This window comes from Macaca nemestrina, chromosome 9 (genome assembly GCF_043159975.1).
Source record: "Macaca nemestrina isolate mMacNem1 chromosome 9, mMacNem.hap1, whole genome shotgun sequence".
NCBI classification, from domain to species: domain Eukaryota; kingdom Metazoa; phylum Chordata; class Mammalia; order Primates; family Cercopithecidae; genus Macaca; species Macaca nemestrina.
The window spans coordinates 7996137-8023197 of NC_092133.1; the positions used below are offsets into that span (position 1 = coordinate 7996137).

Here is a 27061-nt window from a genome sequence, read left to right on the forward strand (position 1 = left end):
GCACTTACTATCAGCAGTCATACCTGTAAAATAGTTTCTTACATTTCTGTTCAAAGGCAGGAAGTCAGACCAGATGAACAAGGTTTTGTTTTATTCTAGAGCCTTCTGAATACAATTTTTCTACAGTTATCAGACACCACAACACACCTTTGCTCCTGTTCTCCTAGAACTCAATCATGTGCGCGGTGGTGTGCAGTGGAGGATTCATCTTGTACAAAGAGAGGTTTGGTCTTTGTCCTTGGCTCCTAGAAGGTAATCACTAAGTCCTTGAAATGTCCTGCCCAGTAAGAATGCCTCTGTTTACCTGGCAGGGGGCTTGGGTCACAATGGATAGCCTAACAATGGGATTTACTGTGGGGGCTTTGGGCCCCAGGGTAACAGCTCAACCTCTGGAGGCACTGGAGACAAAGATCAGCCACATGGCAGTCAACCATGTCTATGGACCAAGTTCCAATGAAAACTCTGGACACCAAGGCTTGGATGAGCTTCCCCAGTTGTACATGCAGTGATTTATACACTTGGTGAGTACTGTCACGTGTCACTGCCGGGGTGAGTTAGCACTATCTGTAACTCCAGCGGCAGAGGAACTGGGAGCTCGGCACTTAGAACTCTCTACAACTCTGCCTTCCGAGCCTCTTCCCTTGGCTCATTTTAATGTACATCCTTTCAATGTGAGAAATTGTAGCTGTAAGCAGAACAGCTTTCAGTGAGTTCTGTGAGTCCTTCAGCAAATTCTCAAACCCGAGGGTGGTCCTGGAGACCGCTGACAAACCTCCAGTTAGTGTGAGAAGTGCAAGTGGTCTTGGGGACTCCCCAACTCTGCAGGTGGTGAGAGACAGTAACTGTTGCCTTCTTCCTTTAAAGCATAATCCCACACTTTCTAAACAACTTATTATCTTTAAAATCAATGGGTCAATGTGATTTCAGCATAGATTTGGCATCTGGAAGACAAGCTATTGATTATGTATGAAAGTGTCGTTGGGGCAAGGACCAGACAATATAGACATTAGGAAGGGAGATCTGAATCCTATGTACTAGGAAAAAAAAAAAAAAAAACTGGGTAAAATAAGATAGAATAAAAGGTGTCACAACCTAGAGCATTTATTAACTTGGCTTACAAAACCCACAAACCTGGCTAACAAAACCCTCTAAAATATTTACATTACTTTCTAAAGTACTCATAGTAGTAAAACATTTAAAGGAGGGAATTAAACACGCTTATCATCTTAGCAAATTGTTCCAGTATCTTCCAGCACTTTGGGAGGCTGAGGCAGGAGTATCGCTTGAGCTCAGGAGTTTGAGACCAGCCTGGGCTTATAACATAGTGAGACCCTGTCTCTACAAAAGATTTTTCAAAAATTAGCGCCTGTGGTCTCAGCTACTTGGGAGGCTGAGGATCACTAGAGCCCAGATGGTCAAGGTTGCAGTGAGCCATGACCATGCCACTGCATTCCAGCCTAGGTGACAGAGTTAAGACTCTGTCTCAAAAACAAAAAACCAAAAACAAAAAACCCCAACAACAAAAAAGATCTTGATCATTCTAAGGAATTCAAACAAGGCAGAATATTCAAAGGTGCAAGTGAAAACTGAAGATCACTCTCCCCAGACCTTCCCCACATCAAGAGCTACTGTTAATTCTGGTGACTGTCCCACACATCTAGCCATGCATTATATGCCAACAAAAAATTAATTTTAGTAAAAACCATTTTTAGAAACTGTTTTAGATAGGTAATACATTCCCCAAATTTACAAGGTCCAAATGGGTATGCAGTGAAATCCCTCCTCCTGGCCTTGCAGGTTTCCTCCCCAAAGGGAACACGTTACCAGTTTCTTATGCACCCTTCCAGGGCTACTGTGTGCCTGTGTAAACTAAGTCATACAGATTTAAAGTGTTAATCTGACTTTACACAAGGCTGGAAAACTAAATGAACTGCTGCACTTCAAATAATTGTTTCTTGCTTCTTGACCACACAGGAGATATTTCTCAAAAGACTCCTCTGTGAGAGAGGAGAACAGGTGAGCAAGAGAGAGAGGGGGAGAACTTAGGAAAAAATCATTAAGTGGTTGAAGTATCTGCTTACTCCATGCCATGGAAAATAACATAAGAAAGCATTCTCACTTTCACCCTTCTCTATCTCCCGACTTACCTTTACCTTGGTCAGGCTCTACAGTAGTATCTGTTCTGGAACCACAATCCAAGGGTCAGTTCTATGTTTAAAGGGTTTGATATGGCCCACTACTCCTTTACTGTTGCCTCTCCATTCCCAAATTTTTCATGCCGATTTAAATCTTTGGTTTTTATTTTTTTTCTTGTTTTTTTTTTTGACACACAGTCTCGCTCTGTCGCCCAGGCTGGAGTGTAGTGGCATGATCTTGGCTCACTGCAAGCTCTACCTCCTGGGTTCAAGTCATTCTCCCACCTCAACCTCCTCAGTAGCTGGGACTACAGGCCTGCACCACCACACACGGCCAATTTTTGTAATTTTAGTAGAGACGGGGTTTCACAATGTTGGCCAGGTTGGTCTTGAACTCCTGACCTCAGGTGATCTGCCCACCTCAGCCTCCCAAATTGCTTGGATTACAGGCGTGAGCCACCGTGCCTGGCTGATTGAAATCTTTAACTGTCTAAATTAATTTGTCAATTTTTTTTCCAAATAAGGGGTCATGGGACATATCTCAATATTTCTAGTCACTGAACATAATCTAATGCATTTCTCTAAGTTTTAAAAAGTACTTCAAAAAGTGTAGAGATTTCTCCCCCTCCCTTCCCAAAGTCATTAACTATGGGGCAAATTAAAAAGAAAACAGTATGATGTAGATTCACAGGCCTGCCTTACTCTAAGACAACCTAGCACTAAGCCAGTGCATACATATCTGAGAAATGAGAAGTAAGACTTACTGGTCATCTGAAACTCAGCAAACGCTACTCTCTCCAGCTGTACTCTCAGCAGCTCGCAGGGAGCATCTTTGAGCAGCTGAAATAGCTTTGCGGCCTTGCTGTAATGAAGATCGGCCAGCACCCGGTGTTGTTTCCTGAGGTGTTCGTCACCAACCTAGAACCAAACCAAAACAAACAAATCCTTCACGGTAACTACTTCAGGCTTCATTAAGTGCTGCTTAGTTATTTTTCCCCCACTGTGGGTCTTACTAGGTCTTATTAGTTTTAGCTTTTATATTGAGGTCTTAATCCATTTCCTTTCTTTTTGTTTTTGAGACAGGGTCTCGCTCTGTCGCCCACGCTGGAGGTCCAGTGGTGCAATCTTGGCTCGCTGCAACCTCTCCGCCTCCTGAACTCAAGCAACTCTCCTGCCTCAGCCTACCGAGTTGCTGGGATTGCAGGCACCCGCCACTACTGCTTGGCTAATTTTTGTATTTTTTCGTAGAGATGGGGTTTTGCCATGTTGGCCGGGCTGGTCTCGAATTCCTGACCTCAAATGATCCGCCCGCCTTGGCCTCCCAAAGTGCTGGGATTACAGGTATGAACTGGAGAAGATTTCTTTCCACTTCGCCTTAGGAAGTCCTCAACCAAAATTCAGGTTTCCCCAGATGACCTAATATCCTGAGGGCAAAAGCAAGCTTAAGGGTGCCCAGACGATTCAGCAGAGGAATAGTCTTTCAGCAAATGGTGCTGGGACAACTAGATATCTATATGCAAAAGAGTGGGGAGGCCTGCGAGGCGGAGGTTGCAGTGAGCGAGGATCGTGCCACTGCACTCCAGTCTGGGCAACAGAGTGAGACCCTGTCTCCAAAAAAAAAAAAAAAAAAATCTTCTCCAGTTTAAGCTGTATCTCAAAAGATGATACTTTTCAGGATAAGGGCAACCCAGAAGTAAACTCATGTAAGGTAAGTAGTCTCACCTTGCAGGGGAGAAAGATCAACAAAACAAACAAAAAACACCACTGAGAAACTACAGGCCCGAGACGCGTAGCAGAAGCCAAGCAATCTCTCTGAAGGCAGACGCCTTTATCCTAGGCCTCGGATAATTCTCAGAGACACAGGGATCTGGGCAGCAGGATTAATGTACAATACTGTTGGTATTCATTATTTCTAATAGCATCAAACTGGAATAATCCCAAAATTCAGTAATCATAGACTAGATAAACAAGCTACGATATAGTCATTTAATGACTACTGAGCTGAGAAAATGAATAGCTACCTGTGCCAACACAGATGTATCTCAAAAACATGATGTTAAGTGAAAGGCAGTAAGCCACAGAACACCAACAGCAGATTCGTTTTCCCATGCTCACCACAGAGCACAATGTAGACATACCATTTAAGTGGCACAGCACAAAAAAGGCACAGACACAGCAGAAATTTTCGGACAGCAGTTCACCTGGAGGTCCGGTGGTGCAATCTTGGCTCGCTGCAACCTCTCTGCCTCCTGAACTCAAGCAACTCTCCTGCCTCAGCCTACCGAGTTGCTGGGATTGCAGGCACCCGCCACTACTGCTTGGCTAATTTTTGGACGGCAAGGAAGACACACCAGGGAGGGGCATACGGGGCACTCCGGAGGATTCCTCTATTCTTCAACCTCCAGACAAGGGACACAGGGGTTTCCTTTTATTCTGTAAACTGTACGTATGTTCCACATGTATTTTTTTTTTCTTTCTTTTTTTTTTTTGAGATGGAGTTTTGCTCTTGTTGCCCGGGCTGGAGTGCAATGGTGTGATCTCGGCTCACCGCAACCTCTGCCTCCCAGGTTCAAGCGATTCTCCTGCCTCAGCCTCCTGAGTAGTGGGCATTACAGGCATGCGCCACCACACCTGGCTAATTTTGTATTTTTAGTAGAGATGGGGTTTCTCCACATTGGTCAGGCTGGTCTCGAACTCCTGACCTCAGGTGATCCACCTGCCTCAGCCTCCTAAAGTGCTGGGATGACAGGTGTGAGCCACTGTGCCCTGCCTGTATTTTCATATATATGCTCTATTTTACAATAAAAGATGGGAGACTAGTACTGTAAAATTGGCACTGAACCATTACTATAAAGCCTACCTACATTTTAAAAAACCGAAGTAACACACCCAGGCAAATAGGTAAGTTCACAAACTAAGACCCAATCAAGTAGAGTAGAAAAAAATACACGGTATAGATTTTTGGTGAGAGGGAAAACCAGCTACACTACAAGTTTTTCTAAAGTAGCTAATTAACACAGATTGCATTTAAAATATATATGACTTGGCCGGGCGCGGTGGCTCAAGCCTGTAATCCCAGCACTTTGGGAGGCCGAGATGGGTGGATCACGAGGTCAGGAGATCGAGACCATTCTGGCTAACACGGTGAAACCCCCTCTCTACTAAAAAATACAAAAAAAAAACTACCTGGGCGAGGTGGCGGGCGCCTGTAGTCCCAGCTACTCGGGAGGCTGAGGCAGGAGAATGGCGTAAACCCGGGAGGCGGAGCTTGCAGTGAGCTGAGATCCAGCCACTGCACTCCAGCCTGGGTGACAGAGCAAGACTCTGTCTCAAAAAAAAAAAAAAAAAAAAAAAAAAAAAATATATATATATATATGACCATGGACCATGTTAAAAAAACAAAAACAAAAGCACCCAGAACACTTCTCAACTGATGTGGCACTGTACTTAACTTGGACTGACAATACCTGATTCCTCAGACAGCTGTGGTACATGGAGGCCAGCCTGTGATGGATGGTTGCAGCTCGATACTGACAAAGGGGCTGCCGAGCAGACATGGAATCCACATCGCAGTATTTCAGGGACTTCATCATGGCCTCACTGACTTCTTTTTCAATCTGTTTGTTTAGTTTTTTTAAGGGGGGAGAAAAAAACAAGCTCGTAATCTGACTGTAGGAGTTTTTAAAACGTTTAAATACTGCTTATTCTGGAAAAGACAAGAGATGCTAAATATTTGTTAAACAAGGGAATGAGACTGAGAACTTATTTTATAATCCAGCAAATATTATCACCTGCTCCTGAGCTTTTCTAGACAATGGAGCATAATCTTGCTGTAGAGTTGCCATAGTAAAGTAAGTAGTGGACAATTCCCAGTTCACTGAATCCCAAACAGCTGGGTGTATGTCTCGTGTTCCCAATGACCTCAGCGCTTTCAAATAGTAATCAATAGCCTGCAAAGGAGAAAACAGTGTGCATTTCTGACTCAGCTTAAACATATACCAATACTGCATTAAAATAAAACATACTTCATAACTACCCAGACATTAATTTGGGGATGATTTATCAAGGGGCAATATTATGAGCAAAAATGAAAAAATAAGTCAGTGAAAATATTTCAATGAAGAAAGTTATTCTGAGTAGACTGAAGACCACTCTGTTCCCATCTCAAGGCTATAAGAAGCCGATCCGTGGTGCTGCTTTCTGACTCAGGCTGAGCATGAGGATGCACTTGTTTCCTTTTTTTTTTTTTCTTTCTAAATGAAAATTAGTTTCTATAACTAGTACATTAGATTTAAAACATGCCAAATTTTACTGTAAAAAGAAGTATCTCCTCCTACCTTGTTACCCCAATCCTCAAATACATGGCCATTATATTGAAACCAAAAACAAAACCACACTTAATATCCCAGCAATAATTTCTACATTTCTGGTGTTTATTTATTCACTCTTTTCTGTGTATATATAAATTTTAAAAAGAAAATCAAAAACGGTCACTCATTTAAAAATTTATTATGCCACCAACATTCTTCACTAATGTCATTTAAATGGCTTCAATCACTCCATTATATGAGTGCTCATATCCTTGGACCCTCTGCAACAGTGGGTGTGATCATTTGTCATAAAATTTGGCAATCTAATAAATAAAACTCAATGTTGAGGCCAGGAGTTTGAGACCAGCCTGGTCAACATGGCGAAACCTCATCTCCACTAAAAATATTATAATGCCAAAATGAGACAGCATTTTTAGATCTTTTTTATACATTTGTGCATTTTTAGAACTTTATTTTCACACATTTGAGTTTATTCAACTTTTACCCAGGATTTCTGCTTACTGTGCCATGCTGGGAAAGTCCTTCCATAACCTATCATATAAGCCTCTACCTATATTTTCTTCTAGTACTTTTACAGTTTCACTTTCTCCATGTCAATCTTTAATCCATTTGATATTCATGCTCGTTGTACAAACAATTTGCAGAATCATCTTTTCCCTCCCAATTCCACATGTCATCTTCAATACTCAATTCTTACTAGTCTTAGGCCAGGTTCCAAGTGTTTTCATGATCTGTCTAGTCTTGTGCCATTAGCAGAGTTTAATTATTTTTAGTTTTGTAATACTTTAGTGAAACAATGGAAAAATGTAAATAAATGACAGGTATGAATGGATGAGGCCCAACATGTAAGCGAATGTGTTACCTTATTATAATATAAGCCTTCTTCTGGTGAAAATTCACGTTTAAATTCATCACCTGCACCACAGTGCGCCTGTGCACAAATTCGCATGAGTCTTCCCGTGTTACATAATAAAAGGGCAGCATTTGTGGCATCCTCAATTGACTCAAAGTTGTGAATTCCCTTTTCAAAACAAGAAAAGCTTTTTTTCCACAACTGTTGCTCGGCAGCAGACACAGATTTGCTCACTTTACAGAGAAAGAAAGAAAACAACTGTGTAAGCAGACATCAGTGTAAACCCTAGCACTGTCTTAAGAGGAGGATGGCAGTGACAGGAGTGTGGTGGCGAGCCAGTCATCTGCAGTCAACCACGGCTCATTGCTCTCACCATGCCTGTTACATGAAGGTAAACGTGTCCCTCAGAGTTCATATGCTGAAGCCCTAACCCCTAGTTCCTTAGAATCTGACTACATTTAGGACAGGTCCTTTAAAGATGTAATTAAGGTTAAATGAGACTGTAAGAGTGGGATCCTAATCCGGTATGACTGGTGTCCTTTTAAAAAGAGGGAGGGACTCCAGGGGTATGCACAGAGAGAAAGCCCTGTGTGGACACAGTGACAAGGCGGTTATCTGCAAGCCAAGGGAGAAGCATGAGAGGAATCCAACCTTGCTGCCACCTTATGGATGGATATGAGACAGTAAATTTCTCATTGACGTCATCTAGTCTATGATATTTCATTACAGCAGCCCCAGCTGACTAATACAGCTTGATGAAGTCTCTCACCATCCTGCTCCGCCTCACCCAGGATGGGAACCATCCCTTTGTCCAGCACATTCATGCTGTATGCCTGGCCTGCCCATTAGTCACTTAGCAGCTGTCTGGGGTATCCGATCGACTGTTATGATATCGCTGTGCTTTTGTACAAGTAACCCTTATTTTGACTTAATAATGTCCCAAAGCACCAGAGTAATGATGCTGCCATACTGTTGTAAATGCTGTTAATCTTTTACTTGCCTAATTTGTAAATTAAACTTCATCACAGCATGTATGCACAGGAAAAAGCACAGAAGAACTCTCCAGTTTCAGGCATCCACTGGGGATCTTGGAATGCATCCTCCAAGGATAAGTGGGGTCTACTGTACAACACTTAAGCATAACCCTCTTCACTATTAACCAAATGATATTCAAATAAGCAAAGAAAAACATCTGAGCAAAGTGTCACTTTGTGAAGATCCAAAAGCGTGGTTCCCATGGAGTTTGAAGAGATTACAACCTGTGTTATATCCAATTTCCCTAGCTTCCTGACGACCACTTCCCAAATTCCCTCACTGACTGTCCCTCCAGATGCACCTTAAATGCACAGGTTCTCCCACTAGCAAGGAACTCTTTGAGGGCAACATCTGTATCCCTAAGTGCCAAGCATTATTCACAGATCAACAGGCACACAGGCTGGGTGCAGTGGCTCATGCCTGTAATCCCAGAACTTTGGGAAGTCAAAGCATGAGGACTGCCTGAGGCCAGGAGTCCGAGATCAGCTTAGGCAACATAGCAAGATTTCATCTCTAAAAAAATTTTTAAAAATTGCTTGGGAGGCTGAGGTGAGAGGATTGCTTGAGCCAAGGAGTTCGAGGCTGCGGCAAGCTATGATCATGCCATTGCAGTCTAGCCTGGGCGACCGAGTAAGACCCTGTCTCTTAAAAAACAAAAACAAAAACAAACAAACAAACAAAACCAAAAACCAAAACCAAAGGCCCACAGATGTTCAGCTTACCTGCTAACCTCAGTTCTACCTCAGCCCCTTTCTGTTCTCTCCCTGCGTCCAGCCTTTATATTCCCATCTCTTCTCACAGCTTCAACTATTACCTTTAAATGAATGGCTCTCAGTCTATCTCGATAGCCCTACAGCTCTTAGCACACTTCAAACTGACTACTAAATTATACTTTTCACATACACGTTCCCTAGTGAACTCAAATTCAACATGGGCCCAAATGATTCACCATCTCACATCTTACTCCCACATCTTACTTACACCATCCCACATCTTACTACGCCATCCCGCATCTTACTTACCCACTATCCCACATCTTCCTCACACAGGCCTCTTGCTCCCTCTAAACGTACACTTGCACCCTCTGAGATCCCTGGCTTCTTCCTAACGCCGCCTCTTCGGTCCGGAGCACCCTCCTTTCCTCACATTTGCCAGCTGACACTACACACCCCGCACCACCCTGCTCAATGACACTTTCCCAAAATCCCTCTAACTTATGACCTTATGTCTTCTTTCCCCAGTCTCCCATTATACTTCATCTGTACTCATCCACAGTGTTCTTTGTGTTCCTATCCAGCTTCCCAACATGAAGAGAGGACCATATTTTAGCCAGTTCCGTATCCAACATACAGCCTGGCACATGATTGGATGTCCCATTTGCTTCTAAATTGATCAGATGGACTGAGTACAAAAGTGAGAATGAAGAACATTGAAATAATTAATTCCAAGGGAAAAATCATGTTTTCCTAATTCTATTTCTTAAGAATAATAAGAGGTTCTCTAACAAAGCACCTCTTTATGACATAAAATCAAGTGCCACAGTTCTTTGCTTAACTCATACAAAATTAGCATAATTTTCTAAGAGAACAGGCAATAAAGAGAGGAATCTAAAGAAATACTCACCTACTCTCTCACCCTGCAACGCTGCCGCCTGATTCATGTAAAACACTCCAATTTCATTTCTAATGTTACCCATTCTCTTCAATACTTGTACATAGTGTTCTGGATTTTGGCTTTTCAAGTCACTAAATTGCAAGATTTCATTAGCAGCCTCGTAACATTTACAACTAACAGAAAGTTGACTTTCTAAGTCTGTAGACAAATCAGTTGCCCATGCAAATCCTGAAAAGAAAAAAGGGATACATCAATGCGAGTCATGTGATTCCTTCTTCCTCAGTATCTACATGAACCTGAGATTCTAAATTTTAAGTAATAAAAAATGCAATACGGTATAAGTATACTAAGATTCAATCAATACAACAATATTTAAGTTTCATAATAAAGATCTATTTATTTATAAAATTACATTTCTTGGGATATTAATGTTGGATAAAAATATTTTCCTGACTATGAATATCACACAATTCCTGTGATCCAGGTTTTCCCAGGTACGCTTGTTTATTAGGGCAGACCTAAAGTTGTCCACTAATACAAAGTTGTTATTTTTTAATTAATGGAAATAGTTCTTGAAATAATGTGTCAATATTAACTTTAAGTCACTGAAGAAGCTGCTACAGAAGCCCTCAGAAGATTAAAAATGCCATCAAAGTGGGAACTGGAGTAAAAAGAAGTATTTAACTGAAATTGCTATGATGGGAGTAGTAAAAATACACTGAGGACTTTCCTACTATATCTATAAAAAAATGATTATTTGAGAAAGACGGAGAGAGGGGAAGAAAGGGCAAAAACACTAGAAAATAAGACATTTTTCCCTCTCCCCCAGTACACTCCTCCAGCTGTGAGTTGTCTGAAACTCTGGAAGACAAACATCAAGTCATATTTAGTATAACAATTTAAGAGCATAATAAAACAACCCCATGAGACATTACAGAAGCACCTTCAGAAGACTCATCATTTACTTCGTTCACTGTCTTAATGGCAGCGTGCTCACACAACTGTGCTGAGGTAAGAGGGAGCGATAGCGCTGCTGCGGATCAGATTACTCTGTTTCCCAGTTTTAAAGCCTGATAATTCCAAACACAGTGACATATTCAGTAAGACGCTGGCTATGAACCAATGTTAAAAACAATGATCACTTTATTTCAGCCCCGAGGAATCATCCAGAAGGTAATGAACCACCTTCATCAACTGTTATACCTTTCAAAAGGAAACCCATGGCTTTGTTAGCTGCCTACAAGTGTTACCTAGAAGAACCTCATGAAAAGAAGAGTGTAAAAAGCTGACACAAGGCCAGGCGCATTGGCTCATGCCTGTAATCCCAGTACTTTGGGAGGCCAAGGCGGGAGGATCGCTTGAGTTGAGGAGTTTGAGACCAGTCTGGGGCAACATGGTGAAACCCTGTCTCTAATAAAAATACAAAAATTAGCCAGGTGTGGTGGCGCATGTACTAGTCCCAGCTATTTGGGAGACTGAGATGGGAGGATCACTTGAACCCAGTGGGTAGAGGTTGCAGTGAGCCAAGATCGCCCCACTGCACTCCAGCCTCCTGTGCAGCAGAGCAAGACTGTGTCTCAAAAAAAAAAAAAAAAAAAAAAAAAAAAAAAAGTTGACACACAACTGTCTTCATATCTTACTTTATAGTTAGTTCTAGTTATATAAACAGTAATTATAAAATACTTAAAAACCATTTTATACAAATACACAAGATTATGTTTAATTTTAAAATTAAGAAACGAATAAAACAGTAGGCCAGGCACAGTGGCTCAAACCTATAATCCCAGCACCTTGGGAGGCCAAGGTGGGCGATCACCTGAGGCCAGGAGTACGAGACCAGCCTGACCAAGACGAAGAAACCTTGTCTCTACTAAAAATACAAAATTAGCCAGGCATGGTGGTGCATGCCTGTAATTCCAGCTAGCTGGTAGGCTGAGGCAGGAGAATCGCTTGAACCCGGGAGGCAGAGGTTGCAGTGAGCCAAGATTGCACCATTGCACTCCAGCTTAGGCAACAAGAGTGAAACTCCGTCTCAATAAATAAATAAAAAGCAAATATCAAAACTCTAATATTTCTGTCCCTTTTCTGAATACTCAAGCATGAGCTAGACTGCATAGTCCCACCATGAACCACGTGGTCCAAGTCTGTGGCACACCTTGGCAACTGGACTCTCTGTGAAGGCTATGCAGGATCTCCTGGTCTTCTTTTGTTTGGTAATGAAACTCTTCAAGGTGTGCTGCTCTATTATTTGCATTCTGGGCCAGCATTAGTTGGATATCACCACAAAGTGTCAAATATTGAGAGAGAAACAGCAGCACTTCGGAAAGCATATTGGTGCAGAGGCAGCAATAAGTATCTGTTTAGAAAGGGCGGGAAGAAGAAAAAACACAAACGCAGAAACAGTTAATGACCTCAGGAAATATGAAGAAACTGTGTTATCAGCAGAACACTTTGTACCACCGTAGCTATTGTTTATTTTATGTCCAATAATACATATTACGGCTTCATGTATTTCAAAGCAGAGACGTTCAACCATTGAGCAGAAACTAAAATAGAAGGTAACACACACAGGATTGGAAAGAGTCATTTTAAAATAAAGATACACAACAGAAACAGGAGTAAACTTCCACTGTGATTCAGATGCCTTCTCTGTTCTCCCTTCCCAGGGCCTATTAAACATATTCATGTACAGTGGCTTACCATGGCTTTGCAAAGCTAATTTAATGTATCGTAATGCTCTTCCATATTTCTGAAGACTCATGGCAGCATCAGACAAAACATAATAGGCCTTCGACGACTTGAGAATCAGCTGAAGTTTCATTTTATGTTGCCAAGAGCCAGGGATCATTCCAGATTGACTGGAATAATTGCCCTTCTGAAGGGAGCCCACTGTGACATGGAGAGAAAAAAAAAGACAGCACATTTGACTGTAAGTCTCACGCACAAAAAATATTTTCTGTTTCTTGATAGAAACACTCTAGACTTAGGTGCTATTGTGACAAGACTGGTAAATATTATGCTTTACTGCTTAAATACACTGGAGTAAAACGGCTGTGTTAAAAGACTCTCACTTGGGAGTTCCGAGGCCTTCTGCTTCCCTGACATCGGCAACTCTGTCATTCTCTTCCAGTGTCACTGACATAGCTAACCTCATGAGTGACACCTGTCTCCTTTCTCCAGTCTATGTGTCAACCTGTCAAAGTTTACCTTCCTAAAGCACAGCTTAGATCATTGTGAAAGCCTGTCCTCAAACATGAAAATGGTTTCTTCCCACTTAGCCTAAACTAGTCACATGTTTCTCAGTCTCACTTCCTACTTGTCCATCCTACTACCTGTCAGCCAATGTTAAGTTACTACTTGTCACCTATAAAGATGCCTGTTTTTCCTATCTCCCATCTTAGTTTACTGTTTCCTCTATCAGGAATACTCTATTTAAAGTCCAACCCATCACTACCTTCTTTATACTCAACAAATGATCATTTTTGTGGCAAGTACTGTGCCAGGCACTGGAAACTGTGACATGAAGTTATATGGCCTCTATGCTTGATAACATAAACCACAACAAACTATGTAAAGTGTAACTAACAGAGAAAGAACAAAATACTGTGGAACATTTTGCTCCACAAATAACAAAAACACACCCCGACTTCTCCCAGCTTGAAGGTTTCTCATTTTTTTAATCAGCTAGAACCCAAGTCTTTCAAGGCGATGAAAGATACTTAGTCTTCATTATGGTTTGATGTGTGTATGGATTTCTTTCCTCTGCTGATATAAGCATCATCTGTGAGTAAGAGGCATTGTGAGAAACTAAAGTTAAGTCAGATGAAGTTCTTGTTCACAACTGTTTGTGTGTGCATGTGTGTGTAAAACCATTTAACGCAGGAACTCTGACATAAGGCAGGCTCACAGGACAAAGTGGTCAGAGAATCAAGTAATTCTGATGGAGAACAGAGGGAAGCATGGAGATTCTGAGCTTGAGCAGGATTTTCAACAGGGGAGACAGAGGAGGAGGAAGAGACAGAAAAGGCATTCCAGAAAAAAAGAATGGCAAAAGTCCTGGTGTGATCTCCTTACTGCCTGTAGGCTGAAGCGTGGCATACAAGCAGGACTACATAAATGCTGGGGAAATAAATCTATTCCTCTCCTATCTCCACCATGTTTGTTCAGGAAAAGAAGGGTCCAGAAAGCACTTCTTCCACTGTGATTCAAATGTATTTCAAACATACAGGCTTTCTACATTTCTTTCTTTCTTTTTTTTTTTTTTAACAATTGAAACTGATTTAAAAGGGGGAAATAAATAAGGTTGGAAAAAGAAATACAACTTAGGTTAAAATAAAGAAGAAATTCACAGCTTCTGCTTCAAAGTCCATATGTTCTTCATGATGTTATATTCCTGAAGAACAAACTAGATAATTTAAAAGTGACATTTGTAGCTTATTCAAGTGCTGTGCGGTAACAACAGCCTACGCTTCTATAGTGCTTATTATGTACACTGTTCTGAGCACTTTACATATATTAACCATTTAATCATTCTAACAACGCTTTAAAGAAGCCATTATTATCGTTTCTATTTTGAAAGAGATAAAAAGTGACTCAAAGAAGTGGAACAACTTGCCCTAGCAAAGCCAAGATATGAAGTTAGGCAGTTGGGCTCCTAAGTCTGTGGCACCTACACACTCCAGTGCTTTTACTGAAGCAGCAATTTCTGAGAACTCCACCGGGCTGAGGCATTAGTTCCTCACTGTGGGTAACGGGAAGATGCAGGCTCCTTATGTTCTTATTAGAAATGTCCATGAAACATCAAAAATATCCTTTTTATATTTCAAATGAAACAATACTACCCCTACTTCCAGTTCACATATCCTTTTCTCAATGCCTTGCAATGAATGTCTTAATTGACATAAGTCTGCTGTTGATAAAGAACCAGTATATTATTCTATTGAAGGCCTTATTTGCACATCAATTCAACTTACTTTTGTCCAAAAACAAGGCCATCTGCTTCTCTAGCCCCTCGGGACCCCCTCTTGTGGATTCGTCTTCATATTTTAACGGGATTGGAGTGCTGGGGTCAGCTGCTGGGAGGTCGCTTTCTTTTTTGATGCTGCTATCGACAGATTTTAAACCCTTCAAAAAAAGGAAAAGCATTCACTATATACCTAACTTCAGGTCAACTGAAAACTAAATATAAGACAGTATCTGGACTACTGAATATGTTTAGTAATTTAATTTAGTAATTTAGAAATTTCCATCTCAGAAACAGACTTTTAAAAACTTTGTTTGATCTGAAATATTTCGGAAAAATGAATCTGATTATCAGTTTATGCTTAAGGAAAAAAAAAACTGCAGCAGAACACAATTTGGAGTAACATTTAGACACCAACAAACAAGTGTAATTTGCATATCAAGTACCAACTTTACTGAAAAAGTGAAGACTAAACTTAAACTTACCTCTAGAACATAGCTCAGCACAAGTCTACAGCGCTCTTCTGTGTCATGGCAAACTGGAAATGCACAACTGGGCTTGAGGAACAAACATGTAAAATTATGAATACACTACCAATGTATTAAGGTCAACATATTGTTTTTGTTGAAGATTAAATTACTGCAAGCATTATCAACAAAAATCTTGCTTAAAAAGATCTTACAACATATATGTTGCTTTAAGTACTTACAATTTTAAATATAATTCTATTATGACAAAAAAGCAAGAACTAGAGTAGTAATATTTTAGACAAATATAGACCTCATTTAGTAGGTCAGCTCCACTCATAATTAGCACCGATACTAGGCAAAACACAATTAACAATTAGCATCAATTTAGAAATAACAAGTTTCACCAATATTCTTGTTAATTTATTTGTTTAATTAAGGAGCAAAACCAGCTAGCAACCTCCAACTAAGAAGGATATTACGTGTGAAGCATTTCATTTTGCTGAATCCCGTGGGGTTGGAAAGACTGTTCTCATTGCACAGAAGAGAAGCAAGCACAGACAGTTTAGCAATTTGTCTGAGGACACGGTGAGTGAGTGGGGAGCTGGGACTCTAGAGCTCATGCTGACTGTCCATACTGCAAAGTCATTCAATAAGGATAAGGAAAGGCCAACTAAAGACACGTTTATATGAATACTAAGACTGCATTTTTTGAGTGCTTCAGATACTGACAGAAAGTGCTATCTGTGAAAAACAGTGACACTCATTACATCTTTAATTATTATCTAATTGTTCCGTTAAGTCCACGGCCTAGTGTTACAATGCAGTATTCCATATACATGTAACTTTTGCAATCAGTGATTATAACCAGAACATTTTTTCACTCCACTGTGGAAGTTCAAGCTGAAAGTGAACTAAAATTTAGATGGACAGTTAATGACTTTTTCCTGCAGTCATTGAGTCAAATATTTACTGAGCACCCATAATGTGTTCTAGACATTGGAGATAGAGTGTCTGTACCTGCAGGGAACTTACATTCTAGTGAAGCAAGACAAACATAAAAATAAGAACTTCAGGAACAGATAGGCTCCTTGAAGGACAAAAAAGTAGAGCACGCTTTGGCCAGAGTGGTCAGGGAACATCTCCCTGAAGAGGCAACATTTCAGTCAACACTTAAGCCTTAAAAAAGGCAGCCATGAACAGACCTAGGGTAGGTGCATTCCAAACAGAAGCAACAGCAAATACAAAGGCCCGCCAATGAGCATGATCTTGATGCTTTTGAGAGAAAAAAAAGCCAACATGACCATGGTAAACCAATAGGGCAAGTGAAGGTCAGAAAGATGGGCAACGTCTTAGGGTGACAGAGATAGCCCCTCAAAAACTTGCTTAAAGTTTCCATCTGAAAGTTACACTCAGTGCTTAAATTAAGAGGTTATCTGTAAATACAACTGTATTTCAGTTCAGGGAACAGCCAGAACTCTTAAGGTTGGCCTGGATCTAATCATAGGGAGATGGTATGTTGAAAGGGATACACTGCCTGGAGACACACTGATGGTAGAAGGACAGTCAGGGAGGGCAACCCACACAGGGAGAAATCCGTCTGGTCCTCTCCAGGGCAGAGACATGTCCAATACGGCAGACATGACTACCAGAGTCATGAAAAAAGTACTGTCTTATATAGCACAGGGATAATGTACCAGATCTCACCATACACAGCTCCAAGAGCCACCTCCTTCTCTACCCTAATTCTATGTTCACCAAGCAACCTATATATGTCATTTCCCAGCAACCCCAAAACTGGACAGAAGTGCCCTAGTAAGGAGACAAGACTATGACTACACACTGGTCACTGGAGAGGAAAATCCTTCACGTAAGAATAGACAGACACCTGGTTTACACATCTGTCCACTATAGGCTTGTACAATGTGGGTCAGTTATCGTGGAACAATACTATAAAGCCAAGTTTTAGAATTCAGAAAACTAATGATTATTAGATGCTGGACCATGAAAGATTTATTTAAGCAATGGTATCTTTTGAAGGGCTAACTATATTCGATTAACAATTATGTTTCCTTGATAACAATTTAATATAAATTCTAAAGGCTTACTCTGATTTGATGAATAGATTTGTATTTTTCTGGTACTGACAGTTCTCCAACGGACTTGATTATAGCTACTGCTTTGCTATCATCCGATGGATCAGAGCTGGTGCTATAGGATCCATTTTCATCACTGTCGGGCATCTCTTCCTCCTCTTCACTATAACTTTCATCAGAATTCTCGTTTAAAGGAGATTCTGAATTTTCTTCCTTTTTAGGTTCATCCAATTGAAAAAGTTCTGAAAGCATGTAATTGGCGGAAGCAATAATCTTATGAAAAAGAGAGAAATATGTGTAAATTACTGTCATAAAAAAATACGTGGATTTTAATACCATACTAACAAATTTTAGAAGGAGGTCGGCACACAGGCTGTTTCCACCATATAGACTGTAACACACACAGAAATGTTCCCAGTTCAAAGCTACCAATACTCTGAGTATGCTCCACCAAATCTTTATAGGTTGACGCATTTCCTATTTCCTGAAATTACTCCACCCTGAGCCTTCTCTCTTAAAAGGTGTCAACTGAATTTCACTGGAGACAAACAAAAGCTTTTGAGTATTGAGTGTCATATCTAAAATATTAACAAATATTAATACCACCCTATACCAAGTGAGAAACCAGAATTTTTCCTTACAAACTATAAATTAATTCAAGTTTCTCTATAATAGGCAACTAATATTTATTATACAATCTATGGTTCTAAAAAAAAATTACATTAACAAGGGAAAAGTCCATTCTGATATCTCTTAAAATTAGCAATTATATACAATCATTTAGCCCATTCTATTATTTATCAGTTCTTAATCACAGACAATGGTCTTAACACCATTTTCTAACATCCACATAAACCACTCAAATTCCACTATACGCTGCCACCTCAGTCAGCAATTAGATATTTCAGTCAGAAACAAAATGTTTTACTATTTTTCTTCAAAAAAATTTCTGAGTTTGGTCTCCAGCATAATCTTTATCTCTAAATCAAATGTGGCTACAATTAAAATTACTTTGGCTCTTCAAAGAAAAATTGCGTATCCTACATACCTTTACTGATTTGAACAGGATACAACCATTAGCCTTACAGTGAAAAATAAAGTTATGAAGCCAACAACGGAGGGTAAGGATGGTATAAAATTGTGGGGAGCATGACTGAGGGAATATTTTAAGAGATGTTTTTCCCCCCTCTCTTTAAAACAAATGTTACTAGCTTTTATTTAAGAGATGCTTTAATATCCTTAAGTGTGGAATGTGAACCCTATTTATATTAACAAAGTGTTATCAAGGTCTGATAGCAACAAAACAAAGAACTAAGAGCGCTACTGTCAGAATTCCAGGAGTTCTAAATTTATTGAGCAGTGCTGTCTAAGAGAAATGTAACATGAGTCACATACGAAATTTTAAATTTTCTAGTAGCTACATTTAAAAAGTCGAATCTGTGGAGGCCTGGCGCAGTGGCTCATGCCTGTAATCCCAGCACTTTGGGAGGCTAAGGTGGGCGGATCACAAGGTCAGGAGATCGAGACCATCCTGGCTAACACAGTGAAACACCGTCTCTACTAAAAATACAAAAAATTAGCCAGGCGTGGTGGCAGGCACCTGTAGTCCCAGCTACTCGGGAGGCTGAGGCAGGAGAACGGCATGAACCCAGGAAGTGGAGCTTGCAGTAAGCAGAGATCGCGCCACTGCACTCCAGCCCGGGTGATAGAGCGAGACTCTGTCTCAAAAAAAAAAAAAAAAAAAAGTAGTAGTAGAATCTGAGAAATTAACTTAAATATATTTAATCCAATATATATACCATTGCATTTCAACATGTAATATGTACAGATACTCAACCTTCAAAATTCAGGGTGTATTTTACACTGACAGCACATGTCAATTCAGACAAAGCACATTTTAAGTGATCAACAGCTACATGTCATGTGCTAATGACTACCACACTGAATAGGGCAGTTACAGAATATGAATCGGGAAGCTTTACTGTCTAGGTAACAATTCCCTGTTAGAATGCTAGAATTGTTTTAGAGAATACATAAATGTTAATCTTACTTGAGGATGCCTGCTTTTGTCCAATAATTTAAGACAATTAAGAAGCAACGTTCTAATAGTTCCATAGTGTTTCTTATTTTGATTCTTCTTCATCATCATGTTGCAAGCAACCCTAAAAAAAGAGTTTATATCAACTTTACTGCCCACCATTCATCACTGTCTGCAAGACTCAAGTCTAGGAGTGCTCTTGTTTCTTTCCAACAAAGAGCTGTAAGAAACAACAAAATATTAAACTTTACACTTTACCCACCACCCCCAAAATGTTTACACTATTGTGTCATAAGAAAGCTGAGTAGTATTTGGTACAATGTGTATTTTATATCTTTCCCGCTACTATGAAAACCTAAAAGCATTTAAAAACCTTGGTTTGGATACTGTGGCTGTATGCTTTAAAACTTTATATAAGGCTACTTCTTCATCTAAAATTCTTAAAGCACTCACTTGTACAAGAGAATGGCCACTGGCATTGTGAATGGATTTTGGTATTTGTCTTCAGTTTCTTCACAAAGAGTAGTGAGGTCATAGAGCTTCACTATATCACTGCCACTTGCTGGAAAGAAAAACAAGCCTCATTTTACAACAGTTACTCAAATCAATTATTGTTCACTCAAGAAGTATTAATAGCTTACCTTTAAAGAGCCAATAGGTATGTCCTTCTTTGGTACAATTAGATTTCAAAAATGATAAAATATTCTGTGCAATGTCTTTTATGACTTTAGTAGAAAAATTAGAATTTTCCAAATTGGGAATTTCTTCTGTCTTTATCATTTCATATTTCTGTAAAACACAGACAGATGGAAAGCAGTTTAAGAGAAAACCCGAGGAAACAACACCTTTCTTTTAAAAAAGCAACCAAATGCAGAAGTCCTGCAAATAGAGACCTGTGTAGCATGAAAGCGTTTAAACCCGTGGTTTTTAATCTGTTTTCCGCTGCAGCCTCCCAAAGGAATCTCATCCACCCCATCAGCAAGGGCAGCTCACTAGTGGGTAATTTCAACGGAGAATCACTACCAGATTCAGAACCTTAGATTTAGGCATGATCTGATTTCTGTTCTAACATGGAACAAATCATACTGAATACTTTTCCTCCACTTTAATGGTTTTCAACTGGGAAGATGGTAAATGAAGGTAGGCTTTACCCAGCAAGATTTTAAAACACATGTATTTCTGGCCTTTTCTTTTGCTAGATACTAGAGTCGGTGGCTCAAGGAGAGAGAATCATTCAGGAAACTTTTCTGGCAGACACTTCTCTTCGCTTGTCTATGGACTTCATTACTTCACAGGGATGGAGCAGGCGGGTATGGAGGTGGCAATATGAGTAAAGGCTTCATGGACATTACTACCACTATTTTAACAGTGCCTTTGCATTTTTCTTGTTTGTCTTCTGTGCACACTTTCCTAAACACCTCCTACCACATTTTCTGAAGTACTCTAAAACTAGAAACTTTAAATCAACTGGAATGTACGACCAAACACAATCGTCTGAGGTTGATTTTCACCCCACTTTGTTCACTGAAGTCCCCAATGTTGATTATTTCCTTCCTCAAAACACTCCTTTCCCATATTTTAATCTGCGCTATTCTCGTTCTCCTTCTCTCTCTCTAAATGCCCTTCTATTTTTACCCCTATGGGGAGAGGCTCCAATGCCTGATTTTAATAGATTCTCAGGTGACGAAATCTGACAGTATCTAGGTAGATGATGCTTCAATTTATTTCTCTAATGATGCTTCAATTTATTTCTCTAATGGCTGCAACTTCAAAATGCTCACTAGACATTTTTATACTTTCCTCAAACTGAACATGTGACAAAAACATACTACCTTCCCTGTCTAAACCAATTCAACATCCTTCTCTCACTAAATGACACCACCATTATTCTAGCCCCTAAACCCTGGAATCCCCTTTGACTCCTCTTCCCCTCCGCCTTGTTAATGCTTTATCTGCCTGTCTCTTTTCTCCTGCTCCCCACTCCCACCTCAGCCTCCCACTAAATGTTGCCATTTAGGGAGATGGTCTAACAGTGGTTTTCAATGAAGACTGCAAACCAGAATCATATACCAGACTTTCTGAAAAGACAAGAGGTGCACATCCTACTGATACTAGAACACTGGGGGCCCAAGCAAGAACATTTTTAAAGAGGCTACAAGTGATTCTGATGCACAACCAGGTTAAGAATCACTGGGTTGGAATATAATGGTTCAAAGCATGTCCTCAGCCAGAGAGAGGCACAAAGACTGGCACCACCACTCACTACTAAGGTGACCCTGGGCAACTCACTTGAGCTCCTTGATCCTCAGTCTCTCTTTCCATCAAATAGGAATAACAGCATGTGAGGTAGCTAAGAAGATCAAATAAGGTAAAGCATTTAAAGCATTCAGCAAAGTGCTGGGATCAAATAAGCACTCAATAAATGCTATCTATTCTTACCATTGTTGATTCTTAACAGTTCCTCTCTAGTGGAAGTACATCATACTATTAGCAAAATGGTACAATGCCTCCGGTTTTCTTGTCTCTAAGTCCTCCTTGTCTATCCTATATGCTATCTCTAAATTAATATTCTAACACAACAAATTTCCCCTCCTAGATGCCTTCACTGATTCCAGATTACCAACTGAACCAAGTCCATACTCCTTAGCTCAACATTTAAGATCTCCATCACTTGATCATGACTTTTCCAACCTTATTTGCAGCTATTGTGCTACCTAAATCCTGTGTTCCCTAGCTGGATTTATTATCAATCCTTTCATGTATTTACACTAGACTTTTGAAATCCAGCTTTTATTTTTTGGGATACTACCTATTATCAGGACTCAGTGAAGATGGCCCTTCTTCCACCAAGTCTTTCTTCCAGTGTCAGTGCTCAGCCCCTCCTCTGATGATCTAGACTTGTGTGTGTGTATTACGCTTCTCGTTCTTATCTGTCTCCGACTGTTTTCTCTGCATATTATTTCCCATTGGATTATCTCTTTCTGAGTAACAACCAAACTTATTCCTTGTTTTCCTTCAACCATTATTTATTGTTTAAATTCTAAATTTTTTATTTTTTTGAGACGGGGTCTTGCTCTGTCACTCATACTGGAGTGCAGTGGCACGATCATAACTCATTGCAGCCTCAAATTCCTGGGCTCCAGTGATCCTCCTGCTTCAAGCCCCCAAGTAGCTGGGACTACAGACATGCACCACCATGCCCAGCTAAGTGTGTGGGGTTTTTTTCTACAGTTAGGGTCTCGCTACATTGCCCAGGTTGGTCTTAAACTCTCAGCTTCAAGTGATCCTCCTGCCTCAGTCTCCTGAGTAGCCTGGGATTACATGCATGAGCCAACATGCCTGGCTTCCCCCAACACTTATAATGGGGATACATGTCTTCTAAATAGAATATGCTGAATAAGAATTTGCTATATAAGCTATCTACCATACACAATTTTTACAAGATCCTTCCCTAAAACTTTGCGTGTACTGAGTAGATATTTGCATAATGAAGAAACGCCTCCATTGTATAGACACTTTCAGTTAATTATTAATGAGTGCTTGGCATTAAAATTAGACTTCTATGGCTACAAATGCAGGTTTTCATACATTTATGAACTTCCTCCAAATTACCTATAAAATTACACTTCTAGAACATCTAGAATTCTGTTATCACCAACTTAAATGTACACTCAAATTCAGTTTATTCACAGCTATCTTCCCTGCCAAAAATGTACCTTAGTACTTTAAGGCCATAAAGACTTTGGTGAGGAACTCTCTGTACCAATTTGCGTTTGAGAGGTTACAAAAATCACACTGTATCTTACCTGTACAATTCCGTTTACATGAAAACACATCACAAGCTCTGGTACATTGCATATCAAGTTGTCCAACCAATAGTCAATTCCAGTTAGCACATTAATTGGTTTGTTGTTATCCCTAAAAATATACAGTTCTAGCGTTATTTGGTTTAATTAAGATGTTCCTTAATGAATCATCTGAAAGTTATTTTATCATTTAAGTATTTTAAGCTGTCCTCTCTTGATAGAAAATGCCATCTATGCTTTCTTTTCTGACAAGATATGCACATGCAGCTCAGTGGTTGTGCTATACTTAACAACTTTCCAAAAGCTTGCTTGTATTTCTAACTGACACTGGTAAGTTTTCAGTAAGAATAGAAGACAATATGATAGGAAAGGACTGTCAGCCTACTGCCTGCTCCTCACACAACTTGAGAAAGACTGAATACCATACAAGACCATGCTTAAGTTAGAATTCACACTGGCTAATGTCAACAAATACATGTGGAGCATTAAGCAAAATGCTCACAAGTAGTTAGCAGGAAACTCTCTAACTAATTAAATAAACTGTCTTGAATATTCTCACAAGTCGTAGGTTCAGACCTAAGACTAGTTCAGTCCAACAAACCTCTGGCTCTATTCAATGAGGTCTAGAATGAGACTCGGCTATAGGCCTGCCTTTCAGCATTTGTTGATAGTAGCTCCTTCCTTAATGCGGCCATTTCAACTGGCAAGGGAAGGAGGGAGGTGAAAAAACCTAGAGAAAGAGGAAGATGCCCAAACAGATGGAACACTGATTCTTTCTTTTTTTGAGACAAGAGTCTTGCTCTTTCGCCTAGGCTGGAGTGCAGTAGCATGATCTTGGCTCACTGCAACCTCAGCCTGATGGAACAGATTTTAAAGGAAGAATTTAAATACCATAAGCTTGAGAAGGGGTACGATGTTGGTTTACCTGAGACGTAAGCTGACTGCTGGGTATCTGCCTCCTCCAAATATGGGCATGTTGGAGCCAACCAACATATGGATATCTTCAAATGTCCAAAGAATATTCCGAACGAAATCATTTTTAAGACCCTGTGATTTAAAACAGGAAAGATTATAATAAACAGTCAATCTGTAATTTCCCCCTATGATCCATAAAAAGACTAGAAAAAGGAAGAGACAAAGAAGACAAAGTCAGGCCCCAGAGCTAAGATCACAAAGATGCTTAGAAAGCAATTTCAGGGTCAAGTGGAGTTTTTCCCTATCAATTTCGACTTAGACTAGTTCTGAAATGACGAAGTAGACTGGGGATTGGCTGTCACCGTGGACACCATGGAAAGCATACCTGACTGTGCTCCCCGTCATTGAATAAAGTAGTCAGGTTTTGTTCTTTGGGTGCTGAGGCCACATGCCCCACTATGTATGAGGGTTCAAGAGGCTCACTTCCCTGTGAAAAGTGCAAGGATAAGGAGTGATTCTGCTGTCAACATTTCTTAAAATTGACCCACTGTTGAAGAGTATCACCTAAATATTCAAAGTACACACTTCAAATCTACTATTGTGAATTAGGCCAATACAGATAATAACACTCCTCACTGGGTGGCCTGCTCTGGCTGGTGATCACAGCTACCACAAGAAGCGAATCACATTTAGATCTTACTCAAGTGAGACAGATTAAAGATTATTCTAAACGTCCAAAGTTTTTCATTTTTCTCCTTTTTTGAGCATCTGATTACCACTGCTCTTTCAGCCTACTCTATCTGTATTGAATTTAAAAATTCTAAGGAACTGGCCAGGCACGATGGCATGTGCTTATAGTCCAAGCTACTTGGGAGGTCAACATGGGAGGACTGCTTGAGCCCAGGAGTTCGAATCCAGCCTGGGCAACATAGTGAGACTCTGTCTCTTAAAAAAAAAGAAATTCCTAAGAAATCTTACTCAGCCACAGTTTGAGATACTCATTATCTTAACAGTCTCCAGCTTAGCATTTCCTAATGTGTGTTTCACAGAACACTAGCTCCTGAAACTGAATGAAAATTTTCCAGAGTCAGGTTTGAAAGATGACATTTACCAAGTATTCACTTTCGTGGAGTAACAATATTTATTGCTATTAAAACAATAAAGATATAATAAGCAATCCTGCAATAGAAAAATCTACTTTGCCTTTGTAAAAACCAATGTTTCCCAAATTTATTTAATCTCAGAACACTTTTTGTTCTTAAGATATTCTCTGGAATACAGTTTTTTTTTGAGAGAGAGAGTTGCCCAGGCCGGATTGCAGTGACGTGATCTCAGCTCACTGCAACCTCTGCCTCCCGTGTTCAAGCAATTCTCCTACCTCAGCCTCCAGAGTAGCTGGGATTACAGGCACATGCCACCATGCCCAGCTAATTTCTTTTTTTAGTAGAGATGGGGTTTTGCCGTGTTGGCCAGGCTGGTCTCAAACTCCTGGCCTCAAGTAACCCGCCCACCTTGGCCTCCCAAAGTGTTGGGATTACAGGCGTGAGCCACTGCGCCCGGTCTGGAATACATTTTAGAATACACTTAGGAAGTGGGCCCTTTGACACTGGGTAAACTCAGCCTACCACTCAATTTTCCAACCAGTAGGAAAGTAGTACAGCCATTAAGAAATACTACTTTAAGCTTTTAATGTCAGTGCCTCGACAGAGCCCAAGACAGGCATGTGTGTGCTGCTTATTCCACAAACATCTGTCTTACTTGTTATCTGTGTGTGCCAATAGGCTTGGCACCTGCCTGGGAAGCGTGTGTGACTACAAGCACAGGTGGCTCTCTAGCACTTCTACTGTGCCTTGTCTTCTCCCTCAGGAGTCCTAAGATAACTTTAAACTCTTTTTTATTTTATTATTTGTTTACACAGACAAGTTAAGAATTCATGAACTGATTCGTAAAACATAGTTTGCCAGGCAGTTGCTTTAGTCAGAGTATGGGCCCTAGGTTACAACGTTCTCGATAAATGTCTGGCTCTAAGGCCATCCCACAGTCACCTATTTAACCTCTGTAACTGCTCAACAAAGATCTCAAACCAGCAGTTTTAGTTTTTGGAACAAGAATTTGTGCAGCGATACCTTGCAAATATAAACAAACCTCTAAAGCTGAAATTTAGGCAGTATAATATAAGAAAAGTACTCTGTAAGAGACTCTTATGGCAGGCTAGCTCTGCCTAGGGATACACCACTGCTATGATGATCTGACTGCTAGTAGGGCCTTGCTAACCGTGTGTGGAGTACACAGACAGAGTGGGGTACTGCTGGAGGAAACAGGCCTCTGCAGGCAGAAAGATCATTTATGCCCTAGCCTGAGAGTTTCGCCAGCTGTATGACCATGTGAAACATCTTTTGATGAGCTTTAGTTTACTTATTTGTACAATATGCAGCTCCAAGAAGAAAAAAAAAAAACTTGTACAAACATACGTATCAAAGTACATGGCATAAGAGCTATTCAATAAACGCCAGTTTGCTTCCTCCACACATAAGTCTACAGATTCCCAAGTCTCCAAAAGTTTCCAAAGTAATTCCTAAACAAGGTAAAGACAGAATAACACTGGGAGATGGGTGAGATGGGTAATAAGGAGGGTAGTATTTGTATTATGTAGTCTTTTCTCCCTTCTGAATCCTAGAATATCCCTACTTCTTGGTTGTTACCACTATGTGACTTGCATATTAATTACTTCCTTCCTTTTCCTTACATTTTTCTCACTTTTGAAAAAATTCGAATTCATTATGGAGTTTCATGGGATGCTGTCTCTAT

General features: G+C 40.2%; 1 protein-coding gene and 1 long non-coding RNA gene across 4 annotated transcripts in view; one reads left to right on the top strand and one right to left on the bottom strand.

Moving 5' to 3' along the window:
• Positions 1-27061, bottom strand: part of LOC105470348 (erythroid differentiation regulatory factor 1) — a 45769-nt gene that overhangs the window by 11393 nt on the left and 7315 nt on the right. The window contains exons 7-22 of one of the 2 annotated variants that reach the window (XM_011722222.2): positions 24639-24740; positions 24264-24385; positions 23339-23450; positions 20174-20321; positions 19986-20094; positions 19545-19656; positions 17507-17767; positions 15417-15488; positions 14942-15092; positions 12669-12857; positions 12124-12324; positions 9978-10196; positions 7329-7552; positions 5927-6085; positions 5603-5752; positions 2900-3053 (exon numbers count right to left, since the gene is read on the bottom strand). In XM_011722222.2, the coding sequence (XP_011720524.2) occupies positions 2900-3053; positions 5603-5752; positions 5927-6085; positions 7329-7552; positions 9978-10196; positions 12124-12324; positions 12669-12857; positions 14942-15092; positions 15417-15488; positions 17507-17767; positions 19545-19656; positions 19986-20094; positions 20174-20321; positions 23339-23450; positions 24264-24385; positions 24639-24740 (2485 nt within the window). The remainder of the gene's footprint in view (positions 1-2899; positions 3054-5602; positions 5753-5926; positions 6086-7328; positions 7553-9977; positions 10197-12123; positions 12325-12668; positions 12858-14941; positions 15093-15416; positions 15489-17506; positions 17768-19544; positions 19657-19985; positions 20095-20173; positions 20322-23338; positions 23451-24263; positions 24386-24638; positions 24741-27061) is intronic. The other variant, XM_011722231.2, reaches the window with a different exon arrangement.
• LOC139356162 (uncharacterized) lies at positions 8-20898 on the top strand. 2 transcript variants are annotated; one of them, XR_011607580.1, is made up of 5 exons: positions 8-521; positions 3384-3476; positions 7561-7710; positions 15839-15986; positions 20732-20898. It is a non-coding gene; the product is annotated as an uncharacterized lncRNA (long non-coding RNA). The 2 variants fall into 2 exon arrangements; XR_011607579.1 differs by lacking the exon at positions 3384-3476 and having other exon boundaries at positions 13-521.